At 39.3% G+C, this 12,377-nt stretch overlaps 1 protein-coding gene across 1 annotated transcript in view; it reads left to right on the top strand.

The window, feature by feature from the left end:
• The window catches only part of BBS9 (Bardet-Biedl syndrome 9), a 74,273-nt gene that overhangs the window by 34,873 nt on the left and 27,023 nt on the right, over positions 1-12,377 (top strand). Inside the window, exon 7 of the mRNA XM_083130363.1 lies at positions 6,573-6,803. Coding sequence (XP_082986489.1) covers positions 6,573-6,803 — 231 coding nt within the window. The remainder of the gene's footprint in view (positions 1-6,572; positions 6,804-12,377) is intronic.

Below are 12,377 nucleotides of genomic sequence, written 5' to 3'. Positions count from 1 at the left end.
GGCAATAAATCAAGCTGTGACAGCTACGGGACCTTCTGACGAGGGGACGGAACCCAGCTGTGCAGAGGATTCAAACACCCGCGCGAAACAGCCCTCCCTTCAGCCTGGGGCAATTTTCGAACAGAGACATCTAGTGGCCAAGTGGCGAACTATGATGAATGAAATTCGGCTGAAGCGGCCGTATCTTTCGCCGTCGATAATACATGACATTTTTAAACAATCATTTTGGGCTGTGCAAGTGACTTTTGAAAAAAAAGCCCTCCCTGGCTTAGTCATAAAAGGATTGAGCATTACGTTAGTATGCATCATAATGGCCATTTTCTTTGGTGCTACCCACAAATCCTATAACCATTCTGTGCTTATTTACGTATTTCCTTATGGGAAATTGAAAAAAAATAATGGTATTTGTGCACATTTATCGAACTGAAATTGCATAAATGTGTCATGTACTTAAAGTTTCATAAAGTAAGTTCACATCCACTGCGTGTTTTCCGGCAAATTTTTGTCCTAAAACGTTATATTCAACAAAATGCTAAAAAGCCCATGTTAAATTTAAGCGCTTTCCACGGCGACCTTCGCCAAACTCCACCGCCCTCTTAATGATATTCTGGATCTGGACTTCCTTCTTGTCTTCCTTGTGAACTTCCCTCTGGATATCCATTTATTTATGTTTTTGACGATTTAATGAATTCCTTTATCCAGCTTTTTCCTTTAAGCTTTGGGAATAATACTAATATCTTCCCTTGCGGCTGCGATTGGAACGTGCCACCACTAACTGGGTACAACAGAGTGTATACTTGGTGAAAACGACTGACACGCGCATCCAAGTAGGTGCTATGGTTGAAACGCGCAACCAAAAGTGTTGTGGGGCATCAACTGGAACGCGCCGCCACTGATGTAAACAAAATTTCCAGTATGGGAATGGTAAATCAATCGGACAGATGCAATATCTGTTCAAAGACACAAATTTGTATCAGTGCTTTGACTTCTTTAATTTTCGTATTAACTTACATATGATCACTGATTTGATTTATCGAATATATATATTAATTTATTTCTTTTATATATATTCTTTATCATCTTATAGTAGATTCTATTGTTCTTCATCTTTCCAATTTGCTTTGTTCTTATTTATAAAGTTATTCACATATATTATGTTAATTCTTAATCTTGCATGCCTGGTGCTGCCATCTCTCTATTCCTCTTTGGGAAACTATTTACATTATTTGGTCCTATTGGGTATGTAACAAAAGTGACATTAGAATGATATGTTGCTATGCTTGAAACATTCTTTGCACCGAAGTTGCATGATGCACATCTTGACACCGACAACATGTGGTTTCAGCAGGACCGAGCCATTTCACATCTTGCTCGACAGTCGATGGAGGCGATTCACATATTGTTTGTAAGGTGAACTTTTCGTGGCCTCTGAGATCCCCTAACACAGCAGGCTTTCCAGAGTTTCCACAGCAGACTTTCAGAATGTGTACGCCGAGATGGAACACACCTTTCTGATGTAATCTTGAAGAAGTAAAGTGACATGTAAATGTCATAGTTAATGGCATACTATGTACATGCATATCCATCATTAATTTTTTTTTCCTGTGATTATTTGTGCATTTTACATCAATTGAAATTTTGCCATTTCTCTGCGCCACCCTTTATATTCCTGTGGTTTCCACATCTGGTAGAGATTTTCTTATTTTGTATTCATTAAATGTACATTCCAAACTTTGAATGTCTGGGAAGCTTCGTTCATTGCTTTATGAAAATGGTAACATAGACCCACTGTGCAGTTTTCTTTTTCACAAGTGGAGTAAGCCACCATCTTCAAAATTTAATGTAACGGAAAACATCAAGAAACTCTGTGAAAGCAATGATGATTTTGAATTGCCTGATGAAATTTGGGATTCATAATTTTTAAATAAAAAAAATAATGTGATCAAAAATCTTTATCTGAAATAAAAATAAAACAGACTGCTTGTTTTCATAGTTAAGTTGGTATATTACAACAATGTAATATTGACAGCTTCCATTGTATAACTGATTATTTTTTTGTTAAAAGAATTTAACCATTGTTATAACTGTATCTTTAACCCTTAGTTCGCCACTGTAACACATGTGTTACAAACAGCTTTAGATACAATTATCGAGGGTTTGCCACACTTATATTTGTATATTGAGGTTGAAACACTGACAGTTCGTTCGGGAACATGTTTTGCAATCGTGTTTCGAAAATTTCAAATTCCCCCCCCTCCTTTCTCGGAATATGTCACATGTTTGGGCTCACCCAAACACGTGTTCGCTCTTCAGTTGACAGATACAATAAATGCTTGGTATTTACGATGCTGTTTTCCTCCAAGCTTCCAACGCTGTGATTTAGTACTGATAAGGCACACATTCTTCTTTGTGTTTAGACCTGGTGATACAGCTGAAGTAGTGGCAGGGTGGGTGGGTGGGGGGGGGGGGTAGGGCAAGGAGAGAGGGGATTGGATGAGGTTTGGCAGTGTGAGCTTTCTGTCGCCTGTATGTTAGAAAATGCAATGAAGCTTGACGATAGCCAGAGTCCAGAAGCATGAGTCTAAAGCGTTCGTCTATCCAGAAGTATAGACAAAACAAACGATTGCAAAGGCTCCCTTCCCTCCTCTGTTAGGACTAACAAAGGCATCACCATAAACAGTTCGTATCATATAACAGCTCATCGATTTCCCTAAGGCACAACCGTTTCCTTCCGGACATATTTCCACAAAGAGCCGAGTCAACAGGGAAGAAAGATTCAAAGTGGCTACACAAGATGCAAGTGCGAACGAAAAAAAGCAAAAGTTCGGGTTTTCTCCCCAAAGTAGCTGGAGAAGAGGGGGCAAAGTCCACATTTTTATGATTTTTTTCATTGAAATTCGGGGGATGCAGCCCCCGCCCGTAAACCCCCCCCCCCATGGTTGGGGCATCCAAATTTTACATGGTTGCATGCACTAATGTTCTGCCTGCAAAAGAAAAGTTATCCGAAGTAGATTGGTCCCATAGTGTCAGTTATAACAATTTTATGAATAATATGCAAATTGGCTAAAATTCGCTTGAGTTTTACATTTTGCCTTATTATTCAAATTGTATTGCACCCACGAACATGAATTAAGTTTCATTCTGTTGCGGAAGGTCCATTCTTTGAAGAAAAAAAAAAGCAAAAGTTCCAGTTTTCTCCCCAAAGTAGCTGGTGAAGAGGGGGCAAAGTCCACATTTTGATGTTTTTTTCATTGAAATTCGGGGGATGCAGCCCCTGCCCGTAACCCCCCCGCTGTTGGGGCATCCAAATTTTACATGGTTGCATGCACCGATGTATTGCCTGCAAAACAAAAGTTATCCGCAGAGTTATTACGATTTTTCTCCATTATGTATACGAATTCAAATTTCCCGCTCAAAGCCTCGGCGACACTGCGCGGCATACTAAGGGTTAATCAAACTTAAGAATAAATGTCTGATGAAGGGAGCTTGTGTTCTCCGGAAACATCACAACGAAAAACTGTGTTTTTATGCTTGTAATAACCGTAGACTACAAGAGAAGTAATTCTACAATGCAAGCAATACGTACATACAAGAAAAATTATTAAAGATCAAAATTATGTTATAGATTTGCAGGGGTCAGGAAATTATTTTCTATTATTGCTCGCCCAACAAATACCATTGATACACATCCTGTGTGTCTGGAGGTGCATGCTTGAATTCCACCAAAATGGCACCTCTCGTCTTGTTGTCGGTAAACATTTCATTACAAAGTGAAAAATCATGGAGAACGGCCCTTAAAACTTTTATGTTTTTTTTTTAAATTATAAATAATTAATTGCTGAAAAAATCCAACCTGGTAATTATATTTGCAACTGTCGTTATATACGTGTTATATGCAGTGACATACTGAAAACATGTGTGGTTTCATGTGGGCTGTCCAAATTATTCTGTGCATAATACACACCACAGTTTTTGGGGGCAAAAATTTTGGAAAGAAGTGTGTATTATACATGAGTAAATATGGTAGTATATCTTTAACAATGATACAATTTCCATGTTAATTTGCAAAGGAAGTGAGTACCAGTGTGAATACTTTTACCGATTTCTTGAAAAATTTAAAGTTGTTCAAAATATTGATCAATATTTTTGTGTAAGTTTTCTTCTCCTCCGTGGCTGTGCGGTCTATGGCTCTGTGCTTTGGACTCCGACTGCGGGACAGCATGGGTTCGAGTCTGTCTGGGTTAAGTCTGGGTTTTCACCCTGTGTATAGAACTAGTGGCAACCCACCATCGTGAGGAAATTATGGAGCTAACAGTGAGTAGCGTAACCTGGTATCTGAAATCTCCTCCATTGGCTAAGGGTTACGTGCTTACCCCACGTCACCCCACTGGTTGAAGATCTCCACACCTCTAGATTTAGAGAGGGAGATTGGCAGTCGGGAGATAGGCCAAGGCCCTTCGAGAGCCGTCGAGCCATGGGTTGTTATTATTAATATTTAAGTAATATTTTCAGTGGAATGATGTGTTATGTTGTGTTTCTGCAAATGCTAAGGTATGTACAAGGTGGTTATAATTAAAGTGACGGTGTTCAGAGTGGTACAGCACGGGCTGTAATGAGAGTAGCAGTCTAAAACTTCGTAGATATGCTAATGAAGCAATGCGCTCGCGAATTATGCAAAAAAAAAAAAAAAAAGTTCCAATTCTCGCCACCAGGGTAAAAAATGGTGCTGTAAGCAGTCAAAACGTGGTATAGTTACAGGAAAAAGGCAGGAAAGATCAAACACATGAGAACAATGGCTCTGGCATGTTTATTAGGAACTATGGTTACAAGAACTGTTCAATATGGCCTCCCAATTCAGCAACATGCTGCATTCGTAACACGGCATGGTCGACGGTTGCTCGCAGCATGTCTGGTGAAATCTGAGCGACATGTCGTTGTATGCTAGCCTTCAGATCAGGCAGAGACCGGACATGTCCCTGATAGACACGATCTTTTAAATATCCCCACAGCCAGAAGTCACATGGATTAAGGTCGGGGGATCTGGAAGGCCAATCATCTGGAAACTGCCTAGAGATGATGCGGTCATTAGTGAAGGTTTCTCGCAGCAAATCTTTCACGTGGCGAGCGACATGTGGTGTTGCCCCATCTTGCATGAAAATGGTGGTGTGTTCACAGTTCCGTTCTTGCAAAGCTGGAATCACGTGTTGCACAAGGAGGTCCCTATAACGTGCAGATGTCACTGTACACCTAACAGGCCCTCGAGGTGTCATCTCCTCAAAGAAAAATGGACCAAGAATGAAGGAGCTAGTGAACCCACACCATGCAGTCACGTAAACTGAGTGCAATGGTTGTTCCTGCACAACATGTGGACGAGTGGAACCCCATATGCGACAGTTCTGAGTATTCACTGTACCGACCAGAGTAAAATGCACCTCGTCAGTCCACAGAATATTCCCCGGCCACATGTCATCCACTTCCATGCGTGCCAAAAACCGATGGGCAAACTCACGGCGTTGTGGAATATCTTGGGGTTTCAATTGGTGCACAATTTGAATCTTGTAGGGATACCAGTGTAAAATGCACCGCAATACCTTGCGAACTGTTGACCAGGGGAGTGACAATTCACGTGCCACAGCTCTAGCACTGGTTACAGAAGTTGAGGCATGTGCTGCACGGTCAGCTACAGCTACAGCAACTTCGTCCACAACTTCCACGGGGATGGGCCGCCTTCCTCTCCCTGGTGCAACACCCAATTCACCTGTTTCCTCGAATGTCTTCATCATCTTCTTCAGCCCATTAATTGACATGGGCCCTCTTCTCAGCCCTTTCTGTTGGCGATATTTCCGCAGTGCAGCGTTACTATTGCTCCCATTCTGGTAAAACAACTTCACTGGCAGTGCACGGTCTTTCTTCGCAATAGCCATTGCTTTTTACACGGGAAAAATCAAACTTTTAATGTTCGGCGAACATTCACATCACTAAAGGAAAAAAAAAGCAACAAGCGTCACCAACAAAAACCAGGGAGCTCACACAATGGTTAGGCAATGTCACCTACTTTGACGTCAGAGTTACGGAAAATTCCACGTTTTGACTGCTTACAGCGCCATTTTTTACCCTGGTGGCGAGAATTGGAACTATTTTTTTTTTTTTTTTTTTGCATAATTCGCGAGCGCATTGCTTCATTATCATATCTACGAAGTTTCAGACTGCTACTCTCATTACAGCCCGTGCTGTACCACTCTGAACACCGTCACTTTAATTATAACCACCTGGTACTTCCTAGTAAATATAAATGTCATCATGTCCAATACTTTTGATTTTGTGTTAGCACTTAAAAATTGCCCCAGTCACTAGTGGACCCTGTATTAGCACTTTATCATTATTGGCCAAAAATATATATTGGTCCATCCCTAATGTACAGTAAGGTTACCTCCGATGTAGTTTTACTTATCAATAGTGTGTATAGAATATCTTGTCTTACTAGCATTTTGTAGTTAATTGATTTAGCAATTGTAGAAAATCTAACATTTTTCATTTTATTTTCATGTGCTCTTATTTTTTGAATTTTGCAGATGTTTCCTTGGTTAACACAGCAGAGAGAGAGCTTCTTGTGACAGCAAAAATTAATCCTCACTTGGAGCAATGCACTTTCAAGCATTCTGTCATGGATCCAGATGGCATTCCGATGGTGCAATGTGCGATTACCCTGATTGCAAGCACCCCTCTCAGTAAAGTCCAGGTGTCTGTGTTAGTAGAGAAACCACTGGTAGTGAATCGAGTTACTCAGAGTGTTAGTAGTATATGTAAGTATAATTATTTCTCTGTATTATTGCAAAAATATTAGGGGTGGGCTTGATTAATTGGTACTTGATTGGTTTCAACTGATATTAAACAAATCATAAATCTCCGCCTATGTGTGGTTTTATAAGTCTAAGTCTAATTCCTACATTTTGGATCTGTTGCCAGAGTAAAACAGAGCTCCATGGCAGAGTGGTTAGCACATTGTATACAATGCCAGGGATCCAAGGTTCAAATCCCGACTTGGGCATAGGTATTCTTTGTGAGTGTCTTTTTATCAGTTTCATCAAATCATCACCCATCCTCACCTTTGTGATTAGTGAAAAGTGGTAGAAAAACAAAGTAAAATAAACCAAACCAATCATAGTAAAGCAGAGCTTGTGATGCTCGGTAGATAGTGATGCATGTCCTTCACGCAAGATAGCTGAGAACAACAATGCAGGAGCAGGTCTTATAATCCCAAGTCTTTCATCTTTTTAACTACTTCTTATTCCACTTTTATCCTTGATGTTATTTTTGGACACCCCTGAAGATGAAGCTGACAACAGATCTGAAATGTAATTAGTAAGGGACATTAACCACATGCAAGTAAAGCCTCATACTTTGTTTAATATTTGCAAGTTGTGGTTATGCAGGCTTCTAAGGAATTTTTGATATCAAGCGATTATGGAATATTGGTTTATTAGAAAAGATGGTGATAATTTTACTGGTCTGGTGTTTCTAGTCAGTAATTCAGTGCGCAATACACCCATTTTTTTTGTTACTGTTTTAGTAAAACCAATCTCTAAATACATCATTCCAGAATTATATGTTTTTCAGTATACTGGGACATTTTATAAGATTTTGCTTAATTAGGACCAGGAAAGTAAAATTTTTAAAAATTAGAATATTTAGAAAAGGACCATGTTCACATGCATCCCATGTGCCTTATTTATATATATATTATATTTCTATTCACTAATAGCAGGACTTGGTATTTTTGTTTTACAAATTTTATGTTGTCTTTCTGCCTCTCTAGGCTATGTATTGAAAAAAAAACATATATTCTGTATATTGATTATATGAAATTGATGAAGGGACATTCACAAAGAAACACCCATGCAAGCTCTGGACTTGACTCCGTAACCTTTTGGTGGAGATACTGTGAGATGATCATTCAGCATGCTCAGCTGCCGATGTGACTAGCAGGACCTGGTATTAGACATTCAGAGGTCTCAAGCACACACGGACATACACAAGATCACCAAGAGCAGGGTGGCGACAGACCTGGAAAACCGGGAAAAGTCAGGGAATTTGAGGTGTCAAAAAAAGTCAGGGAAATGTCAGGGAATTTCATCTTCATTGATTTTTTTTTATTTTTTTTTTTTATTATTAAAGATATCGTTATGGAACTCTGGACGGGAACAGGAAATCCCATTCGCAAGTTTCAGCCTCAACTTTTAGGCCCCTTTTATGCGCAACACGACCACAGCGCCAGAAACCAGTGATGGCAGGAGGAGAGAGAGAAAAATTTCTCTCGCCCGGGCTTCTCGGCGGGAATTTTAAATTCGAACACTCTTTGGAGGAAAATTGTTATAACTTGGGCAGTATGGGAGCAATCTACTTCGGATAACTTTTGTTTTGCAGCTAGAACATCAGAGCATGCAATCGTGCACAATTCAGAACGCCGGACCGAGGAAGGGGGCTTGGGGGCACGTCCCCCGAATTACAATGAAAAAAAATCTGGAGTTTGCCCCCTCTTCTCCCACTATTTTGGAAATAAGGCGCAAACTTTAGTATTCTTTTCAAAGAATGGACATTTCTCAAGAGAATGAAATATATTTTATGTTCTTGGGTGCCATACAAGTTGAATAATAAACCAAAATGTGATGTTTTTTTACGTAAAAAAAAATGGGTAATTTTCATTTTTGGAGGAAAATCGTTATAACTCGGGCACTATGTGAGCAATCTACTTCTGATAACTTTTGTTTTGCAGCTAAAACATCAGAGCATGCAATCGTGCACAATTCAGAACGCCGGACCGAGGAAGGGGACTTGGGGGCACGACCCCCGAATTTCAATGAAAAAAACAACGTAAAAATCTGTAGTTTGCCCCTTCTTGCCTCGCTATTTTGGGGAGAGGTCGCGAACTTTAGTATTCTTTTCAAAGAATGGACATTTCTCAAGAGAATGAAACATATTTCATGTTCTTGTGTGCCATACAAGTTGAATAATAAGCCAAAATGTGATTATTATTTTTTTACGAAAAATAGGTAATTTTAATTTTTGGAGGAAAATTGTTATAACTCGGGCACTATGTGAGCAATCTACTTCGGATAAGTTTTGTTTTGCAGCTAAAACATCAGAGCATGCAACCGTGCACAATTCAGAACGCCGGACCGAGGAAGGGGGCTTGGAGGCACGTCCCCCGAATTTCAATGAAAAAAAATCTGGAGTTTGCCCCCTCTTCTCCCACTCTTTTGGAAATAAAGCGCAAACTTTAGTATTCTTTTCAAAGAATGGACATTTCTCAAGAGAATGAAATATATTTTATGTTCTTGGGTGCCATACAAGTTGAATAATAAACCAAAATGTGATTTTTTTTACGTTAAAAAAATGGGTAATTTGCATTTTTGGAGGAAAATTGTTATAACTCGACCACTATGTGAGCAATCTACTTTCAGTAAGTTTTGTTTTTCAGCTAAAACATCATAGCATGCAACCGTGTACAACTCAGAACGCCGAACCGAGGAAGGGGGGTTTGGGGGTCGCGACCTCCGAATTTCAATGGAAAAAATAAGAATCTGGACTTTGCCCCCTCTTCTCCCACTATTTTGGGGAGAAGGTGCGAACTTTGTATTATTTTCGAAGAATGGACATTTCACAAGAGAATGAAACATATTTCATGTTTTTGGGTGCCATACAAGTTGAATAATAAGCTAAAATGTGATAGTTTTTTTACGAAAAATAGGTAATTTGCATTTTTGGAGGAAAATTGTTACAACTTGGGCACTATCGGAGCAATCTACTTCGGATAAGTTTTGTTTTGCAGCTTAAACATCAGAGCATGCAACCGTGTCAATCCAGAACGCCGAACCGAGGAAGGGTTTGGGGGGCGCGACCACCGAATTTCAATGAAAAGAAACCCATAAAAGTCTGTAGTTTGCCCCTCTTCTCCCACTATTTTGGGGAGAAGGCGCAAACCTTAGTATTCTCTTCAAGGAATGGACGTTTCCAAAGAGAATGAAACATGTTTCTTCATATTCCTGGGTGCCGTACAAGTTGAATAATGAGCCAAAATGTGAAACTCTGTTCGGAAATGTGGCATTGATATGTTGCGGAGAGGGGGCGAGGTTGGTCATCAATATGAAATTCCCAGGCTTGCTCCAGACCTGTGTCAGAGTTTCCACCCAAACATAAGAGTACGAAGGTCCAAAAAGCACATTGTTCGTAATCAGCACAATGATACCATATGGTATCATCGGGCCAGTACAACCTTACTTTGATGATACCATATGGTATCATCGGGGGAGTAAAGGTTAAGCCTCTGAATATTACATGGAAAATGCATTGAATTATCATTTTTTCTTGTCCGTATGGGAGTAGTAAGGGGACTTGTCAACAGATGGAGGGGATAAGAGCGGGTGGCGCCGTCCGATAGTAAGGTATTTTGTTGGGCAAACTGAAGGAACATGAAAAAGAAATAGGTTCTATTGATACATACTATTTTTGTCGAATATCGCCGCCCGACAAAGTATCTCACTGCAACATGCGACAGAAATTGCATGGACTGCAACATCCAACAAAAATCGCATGTATAAACAAGAAGAGCTTTAGACTGAAAATTTGCTGCTGGAATTTTATTACTCTTCTGGCTCACTTCACCTTATTTAATGTAGCAGTGCTTCCGAAGGTTTTCTTTCATCATCCTGACGTATTACTGGTTAACATACGTTTACAATGACATTGCACTATTTTCAGATATCAAGAAGAATCCAACCAAACGGGATATATATTGAATACTATCATGAAAAAGTGAAACATAAATCTGCATTGGTGAACGTTATAAAAATTGTCAATTGCATGCTCGCAACCTCAAATTTACCGCAATACTAGTATTGCAATAAAATTAACGCCACTCTCTGTCCTGTCTGTTTAAACTCGTGAGAGATGGTCATTAATCTCTCACTGAGTGAAGTTAATGTCCAATATTATGAAATAAAATACTAATAATAAACAAGTAAATATTTTAATATCATATTTACTGAAATCATTCAATCATAAAAGCAAATCACTTTCTTCAAGAATTGACTTTTCTCTGCCAGCCCTGCTAAATTTTCACTTTACATCTACTGATTTATACAAGGGGTGACCAGAAAGTAATTTCCGATTAGTAGGGAACCGCAAACGCCAAAACCGTGAAAACTGGTAAATGCTGCGAAGTTATGTTTAGGAATGTACAGTGATGTCTGGACACATTTTCGCCTGTTCGAAATATCGAAATAATGCGAATTTGGCATAAAATGCAAATTGTTGACGTTTTTAGTGATTTTTTTTAAAGAAATGTCCTAAAACAACGAAAATTTTTATGAAATCCAACATTCTTGTATTTTCTGTGTACATAGAACATGCAAGTTTTCCAACATTTTACTCAAGAGTAAACTATAGATTTATACTTATACGTACATGAAATAATTCCGACAGCCACATTAAATCATGTATTTTCCACGATTTTTTCAACTTCTATCGAAACCATTTGCATCACAGAGCAAAGTGGCAGGGTTCTAACAGGAGATCGAGTGCGTATCTACCGTCACACGAGAGCCACATCTTTGTATTTGTCGCACGAGATATGTTTTGAATTACCAAGCTAAGTGCGCACCATCGGCATTTGTCAAGCGAGTAATAATGGAGCTCAGTCGTTAGGGCATGTGACTACTATGCGAGAGACCCGGGGTCGATCCTCTGCAGGGGAGAACCGGGATGTTTTCCACCTATTCAAACTGCTCTGTCACCCACCCAGCATCATATGAAGCTGATACCTTGAGGAAACTTTGAGGGATAAATGTAGCCAGGAGTGTGGTGCTGATCACATCACCCCCACCTTCGGCCGTGATCAAGAAAGTGTGGGACCCAAACTCCACACCCCTATACACCTTCATGGAAAAGTGCAGGGGAGCACATTACTTTTTCTTCCACAAAAATCTGTTCCAACATATCAAACTGTCACGAAAATATGTAGACTATGTGACCTACAATTTAAAATAATAGTTTAAAAGCACAATGGAGTATTAAGTTTCGGTATATCTGGCAGATAAATGTTCTAAAACAAAAACGCGAATTTTGGGAAACGTAACACTAACAACTCAAAAAAACACCATGAAGGTGTAATTTCAGATATTTGCCAGAAAATGCACTAAAATGAAAATGTGAATTTTGGGGAAAATAACACCGTATAGTAAAAAATAAAAAATAAGAAAATACACCAATTTGAAAAAAAAATAACAAAATATCAAGGAGTTTGCCGATTAGGTATAAATAAAACAAGAATATCAGTTGTAATTTTTTGCATTAGTAACCGTGAGTCCTAACCTAATTTT

This window comes from Lepisma saccharinum, chromosome 1 (assembly GCF_977018435.1).
Source record: "Lepisma saccharinum chromosome 1, izLepSacc3.1, whole genome shotgun sequence".
In the NCBI taxonomy this organism is placed as follows: Eukaryota; Metazoa; Arthropoda; class Insecta; order Zygentoma; family Lepismatidae; genus Lepisma; species Lepisma saccharinum.
This window is presented reverse-complemented; position numbering and strand designations above follow the sequence as displayed.